We start from the raw sequence: 24,777 nt of genomic DNA on the forward strand, positions 1-24,777 counted from the left end.
ACTGCCAGGGGTCTGTTGGTAATCCCCCTTATGTGTGCTGGGAGGCAGTTGAACAGTCTCGGGCCCCTGACACTTATTGTATGGTCTCTTAACGTGCTAGTGACACCCCTGCTTTTCATTGGGGGGATGGTGCATCGTCTGCCAAGTCTTTTGCTTTCGTAGCGAGTGATTTTCATGTGCAAGTTCGGTACTAGTCCCACAATTTTCTACCAAATTTGCATTTTTTATGTCCTTACCTTCAAAAAAAAAATATTTTCTACCATTTCAGATTTTTGTTTTTTTGAAAGATCACACCACTGCCAACACTTATTTTCAAGGGTCTCAACAGTGAAAGAGTAAAGGGAAACTGGAGAGGATCAGTGGCTAGGATGTGTTAACCAGTACATAAAATTTAAGGGTTCATTATGGTTTTACTCTTACCCACTTTCCTCATTCAGGGGGAAAATATTTTATACAAGTCTAATGGAATGTACAAAAAAATATAATCCAATAAGTGCTAAACTCATAAGGGGATGTACATTAAAAACAAATGACATGGTAAAAAAAAAAAAAAACAGCAGTTATTCACCGTGTTTATTTTATACATCTTAAGTTCTTTTAAGTAATGCCTTTTAAAGCAAAACTTAATGCCTATTATATTTGCATACAATCACACTATACGTAAATAATAATTAATGAAACACATCGTGGCCTCAGTATTAACATGAGCTAATCAGGACAAATATAATATTCAGAGGAAAATCTAATTAATTCATCCAGGCACCAACCTGAAGCACCAAAAGCATAGTTAAAAAGATACCCAAGTTCACTCTCAGGAACAGCTATAAATAATTTAATATTTGTATAATCTTAGTGGAAAATGCACAAGAAATACTTTCATTTTCACTAGGGACACTGCTATAATATTCAAGGGAAACCATTACTTTATTGAGGTTAATCAGCATCTTGGGAATGGTAGGTAATTAGGTTTGATCAAGTCTTCCTGGTTGCAAACAAGACTATGAAGCACAAACATAGTCTGGTGTATTTTTGGTCTGCACATTATTAGTGCTACAAAAAATCAAAAGGAGACAGTAGTTTTAAAAATAATTATAAAAGTGGTATACAATATTTTAACTCGAAAAACTGAAGCACACAAAAAGCAGGATTATGTATGACTAAGGCTTTGTGTCCAAGAAATTGGAAATGCCCTTTCCTTCCTTTCATCAAACAATTACCTATTCCCAGGCATCGTATAACCCCTATGGGCTTAACACTTCCATGATTATTTAATTGTGGATGGCTAGACAAAAATCAAAGGTATCATCAAAGGGTATCTAGGAAAAATATTCTACAGTGAAAAACAAGCAAGAGCAAATCCCCACAAACTGAACAAATATAAAAAGGGCTTTTGTTCACAAATCCTACACTTGGTTAAAAAAATTATTTTGTTACAAAAGGCACTTGTAGTAGACCCCAAAGTAACATTTGACTGAAAATTCTGTCATTCCATGAAAACAAAATTCTCAGGCCCAATCCACCCAAAAAAATATTATATACAGTGACAATTATACATTTCACTAAAATTCTACACAAGTACACATTACAAGGCTCATACTAAAGATAATGAATATCTTTGTGCCACACTTGCTGCACTATATTTTATATTGCTAAGTACACAAATGTGGACAGGATACACATAGTAAGGTCCTAGTATTCACATGCATAAAAATATTTTTCCTTAATATTCAGGCACTATGACCCCTATGGGATTAGCATATCCCCATGAATAAAATAATATACATAGTAAGGTCATAGTATTCATAAAAATATACACTTTTCCTTATTTTAAGAAGATACAGCATTTAGGTGCTAGATCAGTCAATATCTACTCCCAAATTGCTTTACCATCACAAATTAATGGTAGGAATAATTTAGAAGTTTCAAGTATGTTAAAGTTAACTATAGTTTTGACTTAACTGTCAGCTTCAGCATCAAGTGACTTTCCAGCACCACTACTGTACTTAATGACTACTATCTATAATTAGATGTAAAGTTCACATATTCATCTATACACGTGTTAATTTTAAAACATTTTAAAACCAAGATATAGCAGCTACAAATTAGCAAGCGATTTAATACGAATTTGCATGTTGCCTTGCAAAGTATTTCGTTACATATTTTACCCAATTAAAGTGAACCCTTTAAAAATAAAAGTTTTAGCTGATAATATCCAAGCTTTATTATTCTTCCTTCACAGGGTGTCAAGAGTGGGTTATAGCTAGACTGGGATCTTTTGATAAGTGATAATATTTCAAAGGTTTGTGCTATTTAAAATTTTTGAAGAAAAAGATCACCCCAGTAATGTGCTACTCTCATCAGGCCCACAAAAATATGGTATCTATCAAAAACCAGTTATTACTAAATCCTTGGATTCTAAGGGCAATCACCTCTAGCTAGTAAGGTCACATTCCATTTTTCCAAAAAAGAAACTTGGAATAAACTAGGCAAACACATATTGTACATCTATTTTCTGTATGACTCTCCTAGATTTTATCAGAAACCTTACAAATAAGATTAGCTTGTCAGTGATGCAGAAATGCACAAATAACACGCACATAGCAGAGGAGCTTATGACGACATTTCAGTCCGACTTGAACCATTTATAAAGTCTCACTAACAGAAAGGAGAAGGCGGCAGTATATATAGGCCAGTAGACAGGGAGGGGGACAAGAGAGGTAGTAGGAAAGGAAGTAGAGAGGTAGTAGTAACTTTCACAGTCACTGTCTGGTTGAATCCACTCTTGTACACAACTTTCCTTTTATGAATCATAGTCGTGGCTTTGTCTCCATAGATGCTTTCCTTTCCTATTACATCATAAAATGCTCCAAACTTCAGAACACTCATGACTTAACCTGATTCTTTCTTTCCCCTTCTCCCTCTTTCCCTTTCTGCTTTGGGTTTTATTTCTTTTGCCATTCCTTCCCCATGTTTGTTCCTACTCCCTTTTGGGCCCTTAGCCCTCCTGCAGTGCTCCGTTTTCTTGGCCTTTGACTACATTACTACTACTATCTCTACTTCCTTTCTCTCTCATCCCTTCCCTGTTGCTGGCCTATGTATACTGCCGTGTCTCCTTTCTGTTGGCGGGACTATAAACGTCCAAGTTAAACCGAAACATCGTCATAAGCTCCTTTCTCCTATGTGCGGGTTATTTGTGTCTTGTTAGTCATTATTGTGCCTTTTGTTCTTTATGCAGAAATAGCAACTATAATACACATTTATTTTAATAAAATATTTTATATGCACTTCGGAATAAATGGCAAGTGATAAAAACAAGTAATAAAATCAGATAATTTAATATTAAACACCAATACATACTGGACAAAACTCACATTCTATGAAGACACTTGATTAATGGGCATGGGTTGTTTGAGTGGGAAAATCTTTGGTTAATTCTAAAATCCAAGGATGTTGTAAAACACCATCAAGATTTAAGCGTTCACTTGGGTTGTGCATCAGCAGCTGTTAAGAGAAAAATACAAGACTGATGGAGTTATATGCATCATGCAGTAAACAATACCCCATCCCCCCCTCCAAATTTGGAAATGAATCCTGACAACTCTAGCATCTAATATAACACTATATAATGAAAGTGAAATAAAAAGGTAAGTGGGGAATATACTAGTTTCTAGAGTATGCCCCTAGTGATTGATGCATCCTGGGAATTTTTTTTTACAGTAAATTATGCACAGGCTATTAGACCTAAGTGGAGAATCTTGGGGGCTTTGATGTTTGTGGTAGACATTACACCCAAATCACCTATTACATACATTTAAAATAATTTTTTTTTCCAATAAGTCGGCCGTTTCCCACCGAGGCAGGGTGACCCAAAAAGAAAGAAAATCCCCAAAAAGAAAATACTTTCATCATTCAACACTTTCACCTCAATCATACATAATCACTGTCTTTGCAGAGGCACCCAGATACAACAGTTTAGAAGCATCTATAAAGATATATAACATATCCCTCCAAACTGCCAATATCCCAAACCCTTCCTTTAAAGTGCAGGCACTGTACTTCCCATTTTCAGTACTAAAGTCCAGCTATATAAAAATAACCGGTTTCCCTGAATCCCTTCACTAAATATTACCCTGCTCACACTCCAACAGCTAATCAGGTCCCAAAAACCATTCGTCTCCATTCATTCCTATCTAATACGCTCACATATGCCTGTTGGAAGTACAAGCCCCTCGCCCACAAAACCTCCTTTAACCCCTCCCTACAACCTTTTCGAGGACAACCCATACCCCGCCTTCTTTTCCCTACAGATTTATATGCTCTCCATGTCATTCTACTTTGATCCATTCTCTCTAAATGACCAAACTACCTCAACAACCCCTCTTCAGCCCTCTGACTAATACTTTTAACTCCACACCTTCCTAATTTCCACTCTGAATTTTTTGCATAATATTTACACCACACATTGCATTTTTTTTAAATAAAATAATATTCAATTTAAATGTGTTAGAGTAACTGACAAATGGAAAATTACTGAGAAATCATACTTGGAGGGGCACTAAGGGAGATTATTATGGGAGGAAATTGTAAAGGCTACAAGGGATGATAAAGTAGTAATTCTAGACTAAATTTAGTCGAGCTGATTGAAATTCCTTGACCATAATCTAGAGTCAAATGACTTCCTAGAGATAAATCAAGATTGTTTTTCAAAGCAGTTTATGAAAGAACCAAGGGAAAATAACCTGCCTGATTTGGTTTGGAGATTAGGGATGGGATTACTAGGACTATTATCCAAAGGAATGAGGAGGGGTTACTGAAGTGGTTTGGGTATTGAGAGGATGGAGCAAAATAAGATGACTTGGAGGATGCATAAATCTGTAGAGAAAACAGGTTATGGGTTGTCCTAAGAAAGGCTGGTAGGGAGGGGGGGTGTAGAGGTTTTTCATGTGAAAGTCTTAGACATCCAACATACATGTATATGTATGTATGTATGTATGTATGTATGTATGTACATGTGTGTGGGGGGGGGGGGTTTAGACAGGAGTAGAGGCTATTGGTTTTTATGATGTGCTGTAGGAAGTCAGGAAAACAAGTCAGATAGACTCGAGTCCTGGAGGCTGGACGTACTGCCTGCACTCTGAAGGAGGGGTAGGGATGTTGTAGTTTGAAGTGGTGTTCAAGCTGTAATGTCTGCATGCCTCTGGCAAGATAGTGATAATGAAATTGTTTTTTTCTTTTTTGGGTCACCCTACCTTGGTGAGGGATGGTAGGTATTTAAAAAAAAAAAAAAAATCATCAGGTGGGGATACTTTTTTTTTTTTTTTTCAACAAGTCGGTCGTCTCCCACCGAGGCAGTATGACCCAAAAAAAAAAGAAAGAAAATCCCCAAAAAGAAAATACTTTCATCATCATTCAACACTTTCACCACACACACACATTATCACTGCTTTTGCAGAGGTGCTCAGAATACAACAGTTTAGAAGCATATACGTATAGAGATATACAACATATCCCTCCAAACTGCCAATATCCCAAACCCCTCCTTTAAAGTGCAGGCATTGTACTTCCCATTTCCAGGACTCAAGTCCGACTATATGAAAATAACCGGTTTCCCTGAATCCCTTCACTAAATATTACCCTGCTCACACTCCAACAGATCGTCAGGTCCCAAGTATCATTCGTCTCCATTCACTCCTATCTAACACGCTCATGCACGCTTGCTGGAAGTCCAAGCCCCTCACCCACAAAACCTCCTTTACCCCCTCTTTCCAACCCTTTCGAGGACGACCCCTACCCCTCTTTCCTTCCCCTATAGATTTATATGCTTTCCATGTCATTCTACTTTGATCCATTCTCTCTAAATGACCAAACCACCTCAACATCCCCTCTTCTGCCCTCTGACTAATGCTTTTATTAACTCCACACCTTTTCCTAATTTCCACACTCCGAATTTTCTGCATAATATTTACACCACACATTGCCCTTAGACAGGACATCTCCACTGCCTCCAACCGTCTCCTCGCTGCTGCATTTACCACCCAAGCTTCAAATCCATATAAGAGTGTTGGTACTACTATACTTTCATACATTCCCTTCTTTGCCTCCATAGATAACGTTTTTTGACTCCACATATACCTCAACGCACCACTCACCTTTTTTCCCCTCATCAATTCTATGATTAACCTCATCCTTCATAAATCCATCCGCCGACACGTCAACTCCCAAGTATCTGAAAACATTCACTTCTTCCATACTCCTCCTCCCCAATTTGATATCCAATTTTTCTTTATCTAAATCATTTGATACCCTCATCACCTTACTCTTTTCTATGTTCACTTTCAACTTTCTACCTTTACACACATTCTCAAACTCATCCACTAACCTTTGCAATTTTTCTTTAGAATCTCCCATAAGCACAGTATCATCTGCAAAAAGTAACTGTCAATTCCCATTTTGAATTTGATTCCCCATAATTTAATCCCACCCCTCTCCCGAACACCCTGGCATTTACTTCTTTTACAACCCCATCTATAAATATATTAAACAACCATGGTGACATTACACATCCCTGTCTAAGACCTACTTTTACCGGGAAGTATTCTCCCTCTCTTCTACACACCCTAACCTGAGCCTCACTATCCTCATAAAAGCTCTTTACAGCATTTAGTAACTTACCACCTATTCCATATACTTGCAACATCTGCCACATTGCTCCTCTATCCACTATTTTTTTTTTTTTCCAACAAGTCGGCCGTCTCCCACCGAGGCAGGGTGACCCAAAAAAAAACAAAGAAAATCCCCAAAAAGAAAATACTTTCATCATCATTCAACACTTTCACCACACTCGCACATTATCACTGTTTTTGCAGAGGTGCTCAGAATACAACAGTCTAGAAGCATACACATATAAAGATACACAACATATCCCTCCAAACTGCCAATATCCCAAACCCCTCCTTTATCATATGCCTTTTCTAAATCCATAAATGCAATAAAAACTTCCCTACCTTTATCTAAATACTGTTCACATATATGCTTCAATGTAAACACTTGATCTACACATCCCCTACCCACTCTGAAGCCTCCTTGCTCGTCCGCAATTCTACATTCTGTCTTACCTCTAATTCTTTCAATTATAACCCTACTGTATACTTTTCCTGGTATACTCAGTAAACTTATTCCTCTATAATTTTTACAATCTCTTTTGTCCCCTTTCCCTTTATATAAAGGGACTATACATGCTCTCTGCCAATCCCTAGGTACCTTCCCCTCTTTCATACATTTATTAAACAAAAGTACCAACCACTCCAACACTATATCCCCCCCTGCTTTTAACATTTCTGTCATGATCCCATCAGTTCCAGCTGCTTTACCCCCTTTCATTCTACGTAATGCCTCACGTACCTCCACCACACTTACATTCTGCTCTTCTTCACTCCTAAAAGATGGTATACCTAACTGGCCAGTGCATGAAATTACCGCCTCCCTTTCTTCCTTAACATTTAAAAGTTCCTCAAAATATTCTCGCCATCTACCTAATACCTCCCTCTCCCCATCTACTAACTCCCCTACTCTGTTTTTAACTGACAAATCCATACTTTCCCTAGGCTTTCTTAACTTATTTAACTCACTCCAAAATTTTTTCTTATTTTCATTAAAATTTCTTGACAGTGCCTCTCCCACTCTTTCATCTGCTCTCCTTTTGCACTCTCTCACCACTCTCTTCACCTTTCTTTTACTCTCCATATACTCTGCTCTTCTTAACACTTCTGCTTTGTAAAAACCTCTCGTAAGCTACCTTTTTCTCTTTTATCACACCCTTTACTTCATCATTCCACCAATCACTCCTCTTTCCTCCTGCCCCCACCCTCCTATAACCACAAACTTCTGCCCCACATTCTAATACTGCATTTTTAAAACTATTCCAACCCTCTTCAACCCCCCCCACTACTCATCTTTGCACTAGCCCACCTTTCTGGTTAGAAGATATTCTGAATGACACGAGATATTTCATATTTTTCCATTTAGTAGCTATGGGGCTTCCCTACTACCACACTGGCAAAATATCCACAGCAGGTAGTTGGACTTTCACAAAGTGTAAAGCCCTCCACTAAAGTTGTCAGTTATATTAAACTAATCATGCAAGGTCTTACCTTCACCATTAAATCCATGGCTTTATCAGATACATGCGAAGGAAATTTCAGGTCCACTTTAGATATACGGTTGTACGTCTCTCTGTTTGAATCTGCTTCAAATGGGGGCTTACCACACAAGAATTCATAACACAGGACTCCCAAGGACCAGTGATCCACTTTTTCATCATGAGGCTTCCCTTCAACCATTTCAGGTGGAAGATAGTCCAGCGTGCCACATAATGTTGTGCGCCTGTAATACAAATTTTTGTACTTGCATTAAAAAATATGATTATCCCCTTCACTATTTCCTACCCCCCCCCACCCAAAGCTATTCTCTACCTGGAGCCAGTTTCAGCGGTCAATGCCCCCCGCAGCCCACGGGCAATCATATTTACATATTCTTAGCAATATATTCAGAAAAGTGCTAACCCGAATAGGTCATGCAGTGCTAAGGCATTTGAATGTGCGAGAGTAGGGGTTAGTGAAATTTGAGTTAACATAGGTGAAAAAGTGAAAAAGTTATGTCAAAGTTGGTGCAATAGGTTAGTCTCTGGTAAAAGCTATTCAGCACTGGTGTGACTTTCAGCAAGGTCAGGCAAGGGCAAGTGTGACAAGGTGAAGTTATATTCCAAAACTAGAATCAAACTAGCCCCTTAAGCTATAAGCTATAAGCTTAGGGAGATAGCGAAGGTGTAATATTAACATAACTAGTTCAACAAATTAGTTTCTTTTAAAAGGTCAGAGGAAGCATCAAAAGTGGGGATCCCTGCAGATGGGAAAAGTGAATTCTGCATGCTCTAAAAGGATAGTAATATATGGCAAACTGTTAAAGCCACCTGGCAGTTTTGCAAAGACGTGCCAGGCACCTTTCTCCGAGAATCACGTGGCCAATCGTAATGTGTGAGCTTCGTTTCCAAAGCTTACAATACACAAATCTACATTTACTATACATAAATCTATACTTCCTCCATGGGGAAGTGGAACAGAATTCTTCCTCCGTAAGCCATGCGTGTTGTAAGAGGCGACTAAAATGCCGGGAGCAAGGGGCTAGTAACCCCTTCTGTATACGTATAATACTAAATGTAAAAGGAGAAACTTTCGTTTTTCCTTTTGGGCCACCCCGCCTTGGTGGGATACAGCCGGTGTGTTGAAAGAAGAAATCTATACTTGCAACAGTATATAACTCCATGGGGAAGTGAAACAGAATTCTCTCTGTAAGCCATGTGTGTCGTAAGAGGTGACTAAAATGTTGGGAGCAAGGAGCTAGTAACTCCCTCTCCTGTATACATTACCAAATTTAAAAAAACATTTTTTTTCTCTTTAGGTTACCCTGCCTCAGTGGGATATGGCTGGTTTGTTGGAGAGAGAAAACAAAAAAAAAACTAAAAATATGGACCAAATGTGTAAGAACAAGGATTTCAATCTGGGGGAAAGGGAGAAGGGGTGAAGTAGGCATAAGCCAGGCTTTCAGGTGCCAGGCTGTCATTTTCGTTCCCCTCCTTTATTTTTTTTGCCCGATTTCTTTTATTTTTGGTGTACATTTAGAAGTGCATATGTAAATGAATATGACAGTTTCAATATGATTGGCAAACAAACAACGGAGAAAAAAATATTTACTGATTTTGACATATGGCAGCATGGCATGACAAATTGGCACTAAGAGTGACACTTCTGACAATTCTAACTGTTAGAATACGTCTAAAACGAATATTTAATGGATAAAATTCATCTAATATACCTTATTATTATGGTGAAAAAAAAAAAATACATTCGGTGTGCTTTTTTGACATTCACCAAAATATCTGCCTTTTACCCCCCACAAAATAAAAAATATTTGAGATATTCCAAAAATTTTACTTTAACATATTCAAACACACTTTTATATTGTCTGTGAAAATCATTTCAATCCAATCATTAATAATGGTGCAGTGATAAGCAATAGACCAAAATCCTAGTTTCCAGATATTCGAGTAAACACGCGAACTAGCAAATTACGTCAAGAAATAAAAAATCACGAAAATCGCGCTACTTTGGGTTTATTTATGCGATATAAGTGATTTCTTATTGTTTCCAGTGTTAAAAACACCGTTTTCTGTAGTGCTACCAGATGTAACAGAAAACCCTTCTCTTATAGGGAAGGTCTGATGTAATCATTTCATCAAGGTCAGCCACCACCTCCGGGTATAATATACAAACATTATTTTGGCTAGCTTTCTTATACGTTTATCCAAGTTATATTATGCATACTATCACATCTTGTGAGTGGTGATCAGACTGTTGTCACGGCAACTGGTTGTTGCACCATCATGCAAGCTCCTCCCACATTGTAATGATATTAAGTGGTAAATTTAGTGTATTAAAAAGAAAAATCAGAAAATTGAAAAACAAAAAATATATAAAAAAATCATCTCGCACTTACACATATACAGTGGACCCTCAACCAGCGATGGCATCGATTAACGATAAATCTGACTAGCGATACATTTTAAAGCAAAAATTTTGCCTCCACTAACGCTTAAAAACCCGACCAGCGCTATTCGTTCTGTACGAGACGCGTCCACTTTGGCCTGAGTGCGCCTCACTTGTCCCGTGGGTGCCAGTGTTTACAAGCCAGCCACCGCGGCCGCTTCCAATCATACAACTGGAACATTTCATATTATCACAGCCTTTGTAGTGATTGCACCTGCAAAATAAGTCACCATGGGCCCCAAGAAAGCTTCTAGTGCCAACCCTACAGCAAAAAGGGTGAGAATTACTAAGGAGATGAAGAAAGAGATCATTGCTAAGTATGAAAGTGGAGTGCGTGTCTCTGAGCTGGTCAGGTTGTATAATAAACCCCAATCAACCATCACTACTATTGTGGGCAAGAAAACGGCAATCAAGGAAGCTGTTCTTGCCAAAGGTGCAACTATGTTTTCAAAACTGAGATCGCAAGTGGTAGAAGATGTTGAGAGACTCTTATTGGTGTGGATAAATGAGAAACAGATAGCAGGAGATAGCATCTCTCAAGCGATCATATGTGAAAAGGCTAGGAAGTTGCATGACAATTTAATTAAAAAAATGCCAGCAACTAGTGATGTGAGTGAATTTAAGGCCAGCAAAGGTTGGTTCGAGAGATTTAAGAAGCGTAGTGGCATTCATAGTGTGATAAGGCATGGCGAGGCTGCCAGTTCGGACCACAAAGCGGCTGAAAAATATGTGCAGGAATTCAAGGAGTACATAGACAGTGAAGGACTGAAACCTGAACAAGTGTTTAATTGTGACGAAACAGGCCTGTTTTGGAAGAAAATGCCAAGCAGGATGTACATTACTCAGGAGGAAAAGGCACTCCCAGGACATAAGCCTATGAAAGACAGGCTTACTCTGTTGATGTGTGCCAATGCTAGTGGTGATTGCAAAGTGAAGCCTTTATTGGTGTATCACTCTGAAACTCCCAGTGTGTTCAGGAAAAACAATGTCGTCAAGGCTAACTTGTGTGTGCTGTGAAGGGCAAACAGTAAGGCATGGGTCACTAGGGATTTTTTCTATGACTGGTTACACGATGCATTTGCCCCCAATGTGAAAAATTACCTAATTGAAAAGAAATTAGACCTTAAGTGCCTCCTGGTATTAGACAATGCTCCTGGTCATCCTTCAGACTTGGCAGAGCGACTTTCTAGGGACATGAGCTTCATTAAGGTGAAGTTTTTGCCTCCTAATACCACTCCTCTCCTGCAGCCCATGGATCAGCAGGCCATTTCCAACTTCAAGAAACTGTACACAAAAGTTATGTTTGAAAGGTGCTTTGTAGTGACCTCAGAAACTCAACTGACTAAGAGAGTTTTGGAAAGATCATTTTACCATCTTCAATTGTGTAAACATTATAGGTAAGGCTTGGGAGGAAGTGACTAAGAGGACCTTGAACTCTGCTTGGAAAAAACTGTGGCCAGAATGTGTAGACAAAAGGGATTGTGAAGGGTTTGAGGCTAACCCTGAGAATCCTATGCTAGTTGAGGAATCCATTGTGGCATTGGGGAAGTCCTTGGGGTTGGAGGTTAGTGGGAAGGATGTGGAAGAGCTGGTGGAGGACAATGAAGAACTAACCACTGATGAGCTGCTAGATCATCTTGAACAGCAAGAGGACAGACCTGAGGAAACTGCTTCGGTGGAGGGGATAGAGAAATTGAAGAAGTTGCCTACTTCTAAGATTAAGGAAATGTGTGGAAAGTGGCTTGAAGTGCAAACCTTTTTTGATGAAAATCACCCTGACAGCTACTGCAAGCCGTGTTGGCAACCTGTACACTGACAATGTTGTGAACCACTTTAGGAAAGTCATAAAGAAACGAGAGGTACAGGTATCTATGGACAGATATGTTGTGCGACAGAAGTCCAGTGACTCTGGAGCTGGTCCTAGTGGCATTAACCCTTTGAGGGTCCGTCCCGTAGATCTACGGCTTTACGTTCAGGATCCAAACCGTAGATCTACGTCATGAGCTCGGCTCACTCTGATAAACTGTGAGTGGTACATTTGGGCCTAGATATGAGAGAATACATCTATGTGGTATGTGTGCACCACATAAAACAGATCCTGCAGCACGCTGTGTATAATGAGAGAAAAAACTGAAATCATGATTTTTCAATTAAAACAGCGACTTTGCAGTGTTTTTTCCTATGTTTTTTATAGTTCTATTTGCGATTTCTTGGTCTCATTTGATAGAATGGAAGACATATTACAGAAATAAAGATGATTTTGATTGGCTTTAGCACTGGAAATGGCTTGAAACTGAGCTCAAAGTAGCAGAAATGTTAAATTTTTGCCGATATTCAAGAGTAAACAAACGACCTCACACGTCTAATACACACCAGCTGGTGGGTCTAATATGCACTCACAAATATGGTGATGATATTTATACAATTATTACAGTATTGCATAACAGTAAATCTTCTATTTTTTGGTGTGAATAAAAATTCATTATGTGAATAAAAAATCAAAATGGAATTTATTTGTAAAGCCTCAAAACGTAACTAATGAACAGAGGAAATGTTAGTTTAGTTCCAGGAATACCTACATTGTTTATTCTGGACCCTATCTGGAAATTGGAATATTTTGAACTTTGTGTAAAATTGGCCAAATTAACAATTTCTGATCATTTTAATTTGTAGTTGAAACAGTTGACTTGGCGATTTCTTGTGCTCAATCGATAGAATAGAAGTAATACTAGTGAAATAGCTAAGAATTTGGTTGACTGGAATAATGTAATTGGCCTAAAATGGGAGCCAAAGTTGGCAAAATCGCCGATTCGTAAATATCGCTGACACAATCAAAATTCGCGAGAGCATAATTTCGTCAATTTTCCATCAAATTTCGTACTTTTTGTTTTATTACCTTCACAAAAAGATTCTCTACCATTTCACAAGAAAAAATAAAAATTTTTTTTTTAAATTCTTGGACACTGGAGCACCACTTCAGATTTGGGCCTTGGACCCTGAAGGGATTAAAAGAACAAGGGAAGTAACCCCAGAAAAAGACTTGCTACCTCAAGTGCTAATGGAAGGGGATTCCCCTTCCATTAGCACCAGATCTTCAATAAAGGTAAGTGTCATGTAACTGTGCATGTCTTCTTCAGTTTGTGTATTAAAATTAACATTTCATGTGGTAAATTTTTTTTTTTCAATACTTTGGGGTGTCTTGCACAGATTAATTTGATTTCCATTATTTCTTATGGGGAAAACTAACTTGACTAACGATTATTTCGATTAACGATGAGCTCTCAGGAACGGATTAATATCGCTGGTTGAGGGTCCACTGTATTTACCTGGCAGGTCGTCACCTGACATGTTTCAAGCAGCTATAATTTGCTTTAGAAACATCGTATTACGATGGGGTTTTCACCAAAATGTTCCCAGATACTTGCACTATTTTTCTGTAAACAAAACCCAAAATCATATTTTTTCGCATAATTATCATGACCGCGTCAAACTCTGAGCATAGGCCCCTTCAATCTGGGAGGGTCTTAAAAACCATAAGATGCTGGAAAAAATATAAACATGTTTTACGGTACACATGAGAGATTTCTTGAACTCTCGTGCTGTCATGGCCAGTGGTAAATATAATACTGAAAATTAGCCATTAATTGAGAAAGTATTTGCATTTGTGGGGTGCCTAAGCCTTCCCCATGGCTGTGCCTTTGGTAAGGACTTTAGTGTATTACTACCTTGCAAACCTAGTCCAGTTTACTTGATTGACAGCAAAGCATTCATTCAAGGAAAAAGAAAATATGCAAAAATTGAGGTTAAAATTCCAGACTACCATTAGAAAGAAAAATGAAGGTGTTTTATGTTGTGGTTCCTGCAATTCACTGTCCTCACTGGATGACAGTAAGTTAACATATCAAGACATTAGCTAATGCTTGGTGTACCAACTTCCTGCATGCAGAAAAAAAAGCCATGTTTCTTGGGGGGCAACTGTCAAACAATGGGCAACATACTTTAAAACATTTACATGCACTTAAGTCCACTGGATTGACCACTAAGCCTTTACTTATTTTTCACCTTGAGGATGGAGCATGAACAGACCAGCCGAAGTCAGCTATCTTAAGGTCTCCACGCAGACTGAGGAGCAGGTTCTCTGGTTTAATATCACGATGTATGACCTTCTTTGTGTGACAATACCTGTGTAAAGAGGGCATCATAGTTACAGAGCAGGCAAAAAAATATTAATAAAAACTTTTTATTTTTAACCCACTGGCCATTTCCCACAGAGGTAGGGTGACCCCAAGAAGAAAATATCCAAATACATTCAGCAAATTTTTACCCTTATTAATTGTACACATTTTGAAACTAAAAAAAAAAATATGCTAGACATATCTGTAAAAATTACTGACTGAGCTCATGGCAACCGACAGTGGCTTCAAAGCCACCTTAGCTTTTATGGACAATGTACTGTGTGCGCGCATTACATAACGAGAAGAGCTTCCTTTATTCGTTGGAACCATGGCTAGGGCTAAAAGCAAGCAGGTTATAACAATAAATAGAGAAAAATTATTATTATTATTATAATCAAGGGGGAAGCGCTAAACCCGGAGGATTATACAGCGCCTGGGGGGGGGGGATATGTGGAAGGCATTCAGGCTTAATTCGGGGAACTGGAGCACAGATCCAATTCCCTAAATCAAGAGCCCCTCACCAACATCAAGGAACCTTCCTTGAGGGGAAATAGAGAAAAAGAAATTGGAATGACTTGTGTAGCAAGCACAGGTCTGCCATCAGTAATCTGGTTCCATCAGTAATCCAGCAAGGCTAGCATAATTTCAAATTTTATCATTATACTGACTCAGAAATTGTGCAGATGGTTGTAAATCCACAGCAGCAGACAAGTGGAGGAGAAAGCAGTGATGAAAATGAGGAAGATGTACCAGAAAGTCTCTATTGATAGGTTAATTAACCCTTTGAGGGTCGACAGGCCCTCTCCGAAACTCGTTCTCAGGGTCGGCCAAATTTAAAAAAAAAAAAAATTATTTTCTCTTATGAAAAGATAGGGAATCTTTTCCCGATCATAAAGACACCAAAAGTTTGAAATTTGATAGAAAACTTACGGAATTATGCTCTCGCAAAGTTAGCGGTCTCGGCGATGTTTACGCATCGGCGATATTGCCCACTTTGAGCCCCATTTTCGGCCAATTTCACTGTACTAGTCGACAAAAAACCATGCATATTTCGCTAGAACTCCATTTTTTCTATCGAATGGGTGCAAGAAACCACCCATTTATAAATTCAACTATCCAGTACAGTGGTCAGAATTTAGCAATTTTGCCAATTTCACACAAATTTCAAAAGATGCCAATTTCCGAATAGGGTCCAGAATAAACAAGAAAGACATTCCTGGCACTAAAATGACATTTCCTCTAGTCATTAGTCACGTCTCAAGGCCCCTCTTATATTCTTTCGCTTTCCACTTTGAATTTTTATTCTCACAAAAAATATAAGATTTACTGTTATGCAGACTACTGCATTAGTGTAAAAAATGGTATAAATATTATTGGTGCACTTGTAAAAGAATATTAGACTCACCAGTTGACGTGTATTGCACGCTTTGCACCATTTGTTTACTTTTGAAGTTTGGTAAAAATCGAACATTTCTGCTACTTTGAGCTCAATTTCAAGGCACCTTTCATTGTAAAACCAGTCAAAATCATCTCAATTTCTGTAATATGTCTTCCATTCTATAAAACGAGACCAAGAAAACTAGAATACAACAATAAATACCATACGAAAATACACTGCAAAGTCGCTGATTTATTAAAAAAAAATGGTCAAAGTTTTTTTTTTCTCATTATGCACTGTGTGCTGCAGGATTTTTTTTAGACAGTGCACACTGACCACATAGACCCATTCTTTCATATGAAGGCCTACCAGCTTTCTCCCACTAGATTTGAGGCCGCTAGAATTTATGAGTACTAGTACGTCAAAAACCCCTACGCGTAAAATGTACTAGTACGACCAAAACCCTCAAAGGGTTAAGTGTATTCTAACCTAATCACTCTAATCCGGCAAACTCGCTAATCCGGCACACTGCAGGTCCCAATGATGCCAGATTAGTGATGGGACCTGTAGTGCCACCAAACAGTACCAGCAGGTTGATGTGGTGACCCTGGAAATTTGAAATTATGCTAGCCGAAATTAGTGCCAAATAACTGATGGAACCGGGTAACTGATTGCCGGATTTGTGATGGTGGACCTGCACCAGAACCACTTTGATCACCCTCTGCTTCAGATATAGGGGTTACAATATCGCCAACTATACACCGTTTCATCTTATTTGTGCTGGTCGACGTGTCCTAATTTAAAAAAAAAAAAAAAAAAAAAAAAAAAAAAAAAAAAAAAAAAAAAAAAAAAAAAAAAAAAAAAACTTTTCTCTCTCTTCCTAGAAAGCAGGTGTTCTAAATTATACTGTACTTGTCAGAGAATTTTAGCTTACTTCAGTGCACTTGCAAGTTGCAAAATATACTTGGCTGATCTTTTCTCATCAAAATGGCCATGAGGCTGTGCTTGCATTTCCTTATACAATTCTCCACGAGGTGCAAATTCCAAGATCAGGTACACACGGACATCATCATGGAAGTAACCATAAAGACGCAAAATATTCGGGTGCCTGGAAAATATGGAAAATTTTGCTATGGATGAAAAAAAAAAAAATTGTTGCCAACATTATTACTATATACTGTACCATAGATTAAACGTCAAATTTTAAGAGTATGGCTCAGGTGCCAATTAATTACTGGTGAGCACAAACTTGCCCTTCTGAATGAAGGGACTACATGTACTTATAACTTCAGAACTATCACTTCCTGTGAGCTATACAGAATCAATATTCATTGACAATCAGTATTCAGGGTAAATACTGTAAAGGCATTTATAGCAAAAGGAGACCCTATTAAAAGATATTTCACCTACAAGCATTTATTAAATACAGAATACCAATATACGTAGTGATAGAAAGTAATCGCTTCATGTGTTCCAAAATCTTCATATTTTAGAAAAATGTCAAAGTCTTGTCTTGTGCATTAGTATTTATGATAACATTAGCTGCAGATTTTGATCAGCCATCTCCTCCTCATTCTCCTGGTATAGTAGATGTACTTACCTAAATTTTACATGATGTGCACATGTTTAATTTACCACACATGCATTCTATGTCATCTATTCTGCATGTGTTTATGTTTTTGTAATCACATGTTCAAATCTGACTCTCCTATACAGAAGGCCCTCCACATTCTCAAGGGTTAGGGGATCAAGAATCTAACGTATCTTGAAAATTTGTGAATGTTAGGTGCACAAATATCATGTAGGGAAATACAATACTACTGTACTGTAGCATTCGTGAATGTTTTGATGCGCAAATATATTGTAGGGAAATATAATAATAGTATTTACTTAGCCTAACAATACTGCTTCCTTAACCAATTGAACCACGAACAATCATAAAACACATGAAAACATTGTAAAACATTGTACATACATGTAAAATATTGTATATATGTGAATGTGGCTGGGCATTTGGAAATGTTCAAAGCTCACTAAAGTGGAGGGCTAGCTCTATAAACATAACTGCATTTTTCACATAGGATACTATAGACCTTAAATATGACTGTTCCTAATAGGGTTTTGATTTTGCAGGAGAGGATGATGTGTATGGGGAAATTTCAAGGCAGAAAAAGCTCTTTTTATGTTTATTCATCAAGAAGCTACTTACTGTTACAAAGCTTGATGAACAAGCACACTTAAAGAACTTTTCTGCCTTGATGTTTCCATATACATCCTCTCCTATAAAATCAAAGCCCTTATCTTTTCCAAGATCAGAAATTACACCAACATTTATTGCCAACTGATTCTACCCTCTAGATAGACAATGTCCATCACCCCTTTATTCTGGAATGCATTACGATTCCTACCAGGAAAACTTAATTCACTAGGGCACCCAAACCTATCAAGAACAGTTACAGCAAGAGTTTACAATATCCCTTGTGGGGAATAGGGGTGATCCCACATGTTGTTCACTCGAACACACACACTCAGACTTTAAATAAGCACGTGTACTAGAATACGTGGGAGAATGCTGTCTAGAATCTGCAGTTATTCATCTCACAAATACTGGATGGAATGGAGGGAAGGTATAAAGGAAGGTTTAAGAAGTATGGAACAAGAGCCATTAGCAGGCATGCAAGAGTATTAGACTGAGGTCAGTGAAGACAGTTTTTGTTCTGAGTGTTTAAAAGTAGGATAACATTTATGAAGGGAAATTGCTTAGATGGACATTAAAGTACAAGCACAGTTCTGCTCCCTTAACTACTAATATGAAACCTATACATAAACAGCACAGTATAATAACTCTTAGAATAGCACAAAGTTCAGCATATATCCTGGAACTTAAGTAAATCAAAAGCCTTACATTATTAAAATCCAGGACAATACTAATAATACCAATTTAGCTATCTGTTACAACTCACCTGAGATGAGCTTGGATCTCAATTTCTCTTCTTAATTGATGTTCAACTTGTGCCTTCTGCAACTGTGATTTGAATAAAACTTTGAGCGCTATTATGAATTTGCTAGACTTTTCACGAGCCAAGTAAACATTACCAAACTTGCCCTTACCCAATGGCCTCCCAATCTCAAAATTGTCAAGTGACCATGTTTTATCCTTTTCTCTGAAAAAGAAGTAAACATTTATCAAATTTAAAAAGAAAGTACAGGTATAGTTTAGTACAGTACTGAACCAGCAATACTAACATCCAAGATTAAGAAAAAAATATTAATTTACAGTACTATTCTTGCTAGGGAATACAACTACTGTACATAACTGCCACTCACTCTGTACAGCCGTTACCGTCTCTCCGACCCTTTTCCTCGTCATTTACAACGTTGGACGAGGTAGTTTCTTTCAGTGGTGCTCGTGGTGCACCACTATTTGTCACACCTGGGTTTTGTTTGTTTGTCTGCATTTCCAGTACTAGACACTAGTCTGTAGGCAAGTTTAAATGAATGCAGTTTCTCTGAAAATCAATGAAAAGGATATTATAGTACACATTCCTCAATATAAATCTCCATTTATGCAGCAACCCTATTTCTATCAGAAATTCACTAGTACAGTGGACCCCCCGGTTAACGATATTTTTTCGTTCCAGAAGTATGTTCAGGTGCCAGTACTGACCGAATTTGTTCCCATAAGGAATATTGTGAAGTAGATTAGTCCATTTCAGACCCCCAAACATACACGTACAAATGCACTTACATAAATACACTTACATAATTGGTCGCATTGGGAGGTGATCGTTAAGCGGGGGTCCACTGTATATGCAATACAAATTCATGTGATCACCCAACACCAGCCCTTTTCTTTAACCATTTAAATTTGGGTGTAGGAAATCCAATGAGCATGAGCAATAAGGTGTGGCAGATTTTCAACTTGATAAGTCTTATGCAAAGCCAAGAGAAAATGGGCACTCTGAATGACTAAGTGAGCACATTATCAGTCAGTAAGCACACTTATTTTAAGAAGCATAATGATAGTAAAGAAAAAAAAAGTAATGACATTTCCATTTTTGTAAGCAAGAACTGGAGACCAGAAATCAGGGATGCTGATCAAGGTAGACTCAGAGGCGGGGCTACGAGCCAAGTCTCAACGTCCCACAAACATCACTCAAAGTACAATTTATTAAACTTGGCATTAAGCAATCAACCTTTTACAATAATCTTAGCATTGTTAGGTAAGACACATATGCAACAGTTAGACAACTTTATTCCAAAACGTTTCGCCTACACAGTAGGCTTCTTCAGTCGAATACAGAAAGTAGGCAGGAACAGTAGAGATGTGAAGACGATGTAATCAGTCCATCACCCTTGTAGTCGTAGAATTTGAGGTTGTCAGTCCCTCGGCCTGGAGAAGTTCAGTTCCATAGTCAGGAACTATCTGAAGATCAAGCGACAGTGCAGAGACTTAAATACTGTCGGAAGGGTGGTGGTGGTGGTAGTAGTAGTAATAGTAGTAGTAGTAATAGTAATAGTAGTAATAGTAATAGTAGTAATAGTAATAGTAGTAATAGTAATAGTAGTAATAGTAATAGTAGTAATAGTAATAGTAATAGTAGTAATAGTAATAGTAGTAATAGTAATAGTAGTAATAGTAATAGTAATAGTAATAGTAATAGTAGTAATAGTAGTAATAGTAATAGTAGTAATAGTAATAGTAGTAATAGTAATAGTAGTAATAGTAATAGTAGTAATAGTAGTAATAGTAATAGTAGTAGTAGTAATAGTAGTAATAGTAATAGTAGTAATAGTAATAGTAGTAATAGTAATAGTAGTAATAGTAATAGTAGTAATAGTAATAGTAGTAATAGTAATAGTAGTAATAGTAATAATAGTAATAGTAATAGTAATAGTAATAGTAATAATAATAATAATAATAGTAATAATAGTAATAATAGTAGTAGTAGTAGTAGTAGTAGTAGTAGTAGTAGTAGTAGTAGTAGTAGTAGTAGTAGTAGTAGTAGTAGTAGTAGTAGTAGTAGTAGTAGTAGTAGTAGTAGTAGTAGTAGTAGTAGTAGTAATAGTAGTAGTAGTAGTAGTAGTAGTAGTAGTAGTAGTAGTAGTAGTAGTAGTAGTAGTAGTAGTAGTAGTAGTAGTAGTAGTAGTAGTGGTAGTAGTAGTAGTAGTAGTAGTAGTAGTAGTAGTAGTAGTAGTAGTAGTAGTAGTAGTAGTAGTAGTAGTAGTAGTAGTAGTAGTAGTAGTAGTAGTAGTAGTAGTAGTAGTAGTAGTAGTAGTAGTAGTAGTAGTAGTAGTAGTAGTAGTAGTAGTAGTAGTAGTAGTAGTAGTAGTAGTAGTAGTAGTAGTAGTAGTAGTAGTAGTAGTAGTAGTAGTAGTAGTAGTAGTAGTAGTAGTAGTAGTAGTAGTAGTAGTAGTAGTAGTAGTAGTAGTAGTAGTAGTAGTAGTAGTAGTAGTAGTAGTAGTAGTAGTAGTAGTAGTAGTAGTAGTAGTAGTAGTAGTAGTAGTAGAGAATGTAGCCACTGAGAGGTCATGTCCCTCTCAGATCCAACACTTCTCACTTGAAAAGCTTGTCTAAGGTGTTTTCTGTACCAAGATGCCATGTGTTGCAGTGTCTGCCTACTTTCTGTATTCGACTGAAGAAGCCTACTGTGTAGGCGAAACGTTTTGGAATAAAGTTGTCTAACTGTTGCATATGTGTCTTACCTAACAACCTGTCGGTATTGTATACCATTTTGATGTTCATCTTGTCAGACACTGCAACACATGGCATCTTGGTACAGAAAACACCTTGGACAAGCTTTTCAAGTGAGAAGTGTTGGATCTGAGAGGGACATGACCTCTCAGTGGCTACATTCTCACTACTACTACTACTACTATGCACCTCTCCTTCCGACAGTATTTAAGTCTCTGCACTGTCGCTTGATCTTCAGATAGTTCCTGACTATGGAACTGAACTTCTCCAGGCCGAGGGACTGACAACCTCAAATTCTACGACTACAAGGGTGATGGACTGATTACATCGTCTTCACATCTCTACTGTTCCTGCCTACTTTCTGTATTCGACTGAAGAAGCCTACTGTGTAGGGGAAACGTTTCGGAATAAAGTTGTCTAACTGTTGCATATGTGTCTTACCTAACAACCTGTCGGTATTGTATACCATTTTGATGTTCAATCTTAGCATTGAAGCAATTAAACTTAACTATGTATTGTAAAAGTAGTTTTAAAATCTGGTTATAAGATTTAATTTTAGTATGCATAAAATGCTTAGCATAGGTATAATCATCAGTATAACAAGTATAATCATCATACACAGCAATAATGTAAATTACCTAGGATAACCCAAAAAATTCAAAGTGACTTATTTCCATCAGTACGATCCATAGATTCAAACCCATGCCACCATCTAACCACTGTATACTTTAACAGAAGTTTAATTAAGTACAAATTCTAGATTACAATTCTTTTGCCTAATACGTGCAAATTACTCAGGATAACCCAAAAAGTCTAAGGGACTTATTTCCACTGGGGTTCTTGTAATATGTAACTTTTAGCAGACTTACAGTATAAAATAATCATGGTCATTAACAAAAACAGAAAACTGAGTAAACGAAATGAAAATTAATTACAGGACAATAAGAAATAATAGTAATAAAGATTAAATTAAAAGGTATGACCAAAATCTACACGAGCATTAAAAAAAAAGTAGAAATCAGGTGGATATAAAACACTAATATTAACTATACAAGAAATCACATTCTTTTTTCTTCTGTGGCTTTTATTATGGCCATTTTTTTTTAAGTTCTGCCTCAAATGATTTATACTAAGACTGGCCTGGGTCACGTGTGGCAGTCAGGGTTGATTCTCTTATGTAGGTTGTTCCAATACCTCTAATCAAGAGCCACCCTTCACAATCAAGGTATCTCACTGAAGGAAGTAAAGACATAATAAATAGACCACCTGGAATTTAAATGACATCTTACAACAGGAATTCCTTGCATCATATAATTATAGCTCCTGGTACCTCAACCTACACTAGAGGTCTACTAGTTTTACCTTTAAACTTTCAAGAGCCCTAGGAGCTATAATTATAATAGCAGTAGTAGTAATAGTGATAGAAATAATAGTAATATTAACAGTAGTAGTAATACTAGCAGCAGTAGTAATACTAGCAGCAGTAGTAATACTAGCAGCAGTAGTAATACTAGCAGCAGTAGTAATACTAGCAGCAGTAGTAATATTAACAGCAGTAGTAATACTAGCAGTAGTAATATTAACAGCAGTAGTAATATTAACAGTAGTAGTAATATTAACAGTAGTAGTAATATTAACAGTAGTAGTAATATTAACAGTAGTAGTAATATTAACAGTAGTAGTAATATTAACAGTAGTAGTATTAACAGTAGTAGTAATATTAACAGTAGTAGTAATATTAACAGTAGTAGTAATATTAACAGTAGTAGTAATATTAACAGTAGTAGTAATATTAACAGTAGTAGTAATATTAACAGTAGTAGTAATATTAACAGTAGTAGTAATATTAACAGCAGTAGTAATACTAGCAGTAGTAATATTAACAGCAGTAGTAATATTAACAGCAGTAGTAATATTAACAGCAGTAGTAATACTAGCAGTAGTAATATTAACAGCAGTAGTAATATTAACAGTAGTAGTAATATTAACACTAGTAATATTAACACTAGTAATATTAACACTAGTAATATTAACACTAGTAATATTAACACTAGTAATATTAACACTAGTAATATTAACAGTAGTAATATTAACAGTAGTAATATTAACAGTAGTAATATTAGTAGTGATCAAGGTTTAAATATTAAAAGGACCCCTGCTACTCTATGATAATTTATATAACTATTTGTGTGTACCTGTACCTGAATAAACTTACTATTACTACTAACATCACTATTACACTGGCATCAAGACTAATCAAGAGCCCTTCACAATCATCCAGGCACCTCTTATAAATAGGAGACCTGAAATTTAAATAACACTGGCATCAAGACAACACCACACAAACTCTGGCAGATTCTCCCCTTGTAGTGGTCCCAACGTGCTATAACCCGCAGGAGGTGTGGCAGGGTACAGCAGCGGCAGGGGCAGCTCCCGTGACACCAACAGAGTAAAGGGAAAGGAGATAAAAGACAATATATTACCTGGTAAAGCACAAGCACCGCCACCGTCACTCTGATCTTCACTCTGGAGATTTAAACTTCACAGCTGCGCGCTGATTGGCTCTTCTCATCATCACTAATATTTCCTACGTCAAACTAATATTTATTTGTACATCCTAAATATATATACATAATTTTATGGCAATCAATTTCTTTGATTAATATCTAGAATAAATCAAATTCATCAAGACATATTCATATATATAAAAAGATCATTCATGTTTGCAACATTTCCGGTCCAATATTTTACTTCTAGTAAAATGTATAAAATTAATGAATCAATACTATAAGTAATATAAGAAGGTAAATATAATGTAAATTACTCTGTGTTGGCATTACGTTAAATAAATAGTACATGAATGTCTAATGAAACGAGCGAATAGGCGGAGCCAAGAGCTGTGACTCGACCCCTGCAACCACAAATAGG

The 24,777-nt window shown here is 37.1% G+C and overlaps 1 protein-coding gene across 6 annotated transcripts; it reads right to left on the reverse strand.

Annotated features, from left to right (window-relative positions):
* Positions 1 to 559: 559 nt before the first annotated feature.
* On the reverse strand, positions 560 to 24,461 carry LOC128686870 (aurora kinase). Of its 6 annotated transcripts, none has more exons than XM_053774056.2 (7): positions 24,333 to 24,461; positions 19,482 to 19,663; positions 19,118 to 19,318; positions 17,089 to 17,262; positions 14,664 to 14,783; positions 8,151 to 8,382; positions 560 to 3,501 (listed from the first exon to the last, which is right to left on the reverse strand). In XM_053774056.2, exons 2-7 carry the CDS (start codon positions 19,610 to 19,612, stop codon positions 3,391 to 3,393), a joined length of 969 nt encoding a protein of 322 aa, XP_053630031.1. In that variant the 5' UTR covers positions 19,613 to 19,663; positions 24,333 to 24,461; the 3' UTR covers positions 560 to 3,390. The 6 variants fall into 6 exon arrangements, with proteins under 6 accessions (XP_053630031.1, XP_053630037.1, XP_053630032.1 ...); XM_053774062.2 differs by having other exon boundaries at positions 19,482 to 19,632; positions 24,333 to 24,350; XM_053774057.2 differs by lacking the exon at positions 24,333 to 24,461 and adding an exon at positions 24,197 to 24,332.
* Between the last annotated feature and the right edge of the window lie 316 nt (positions 24,462 to 24,777).

This window comes from Cherax quadricarinatus, chromosome 7, assembly GCF_038502225.1.
Source record: "Cherax quadricarinatus isolate ZL_2023a chromosome 7, ASM3850222v1, whole genome shotgun sequence".
Lineage (NCBI taxonomy): Eukaryota > Metazoa > Arthropoda > Malacostraca > Decapoda > Parastacidae > Cherax > Cherax quadricarinatus.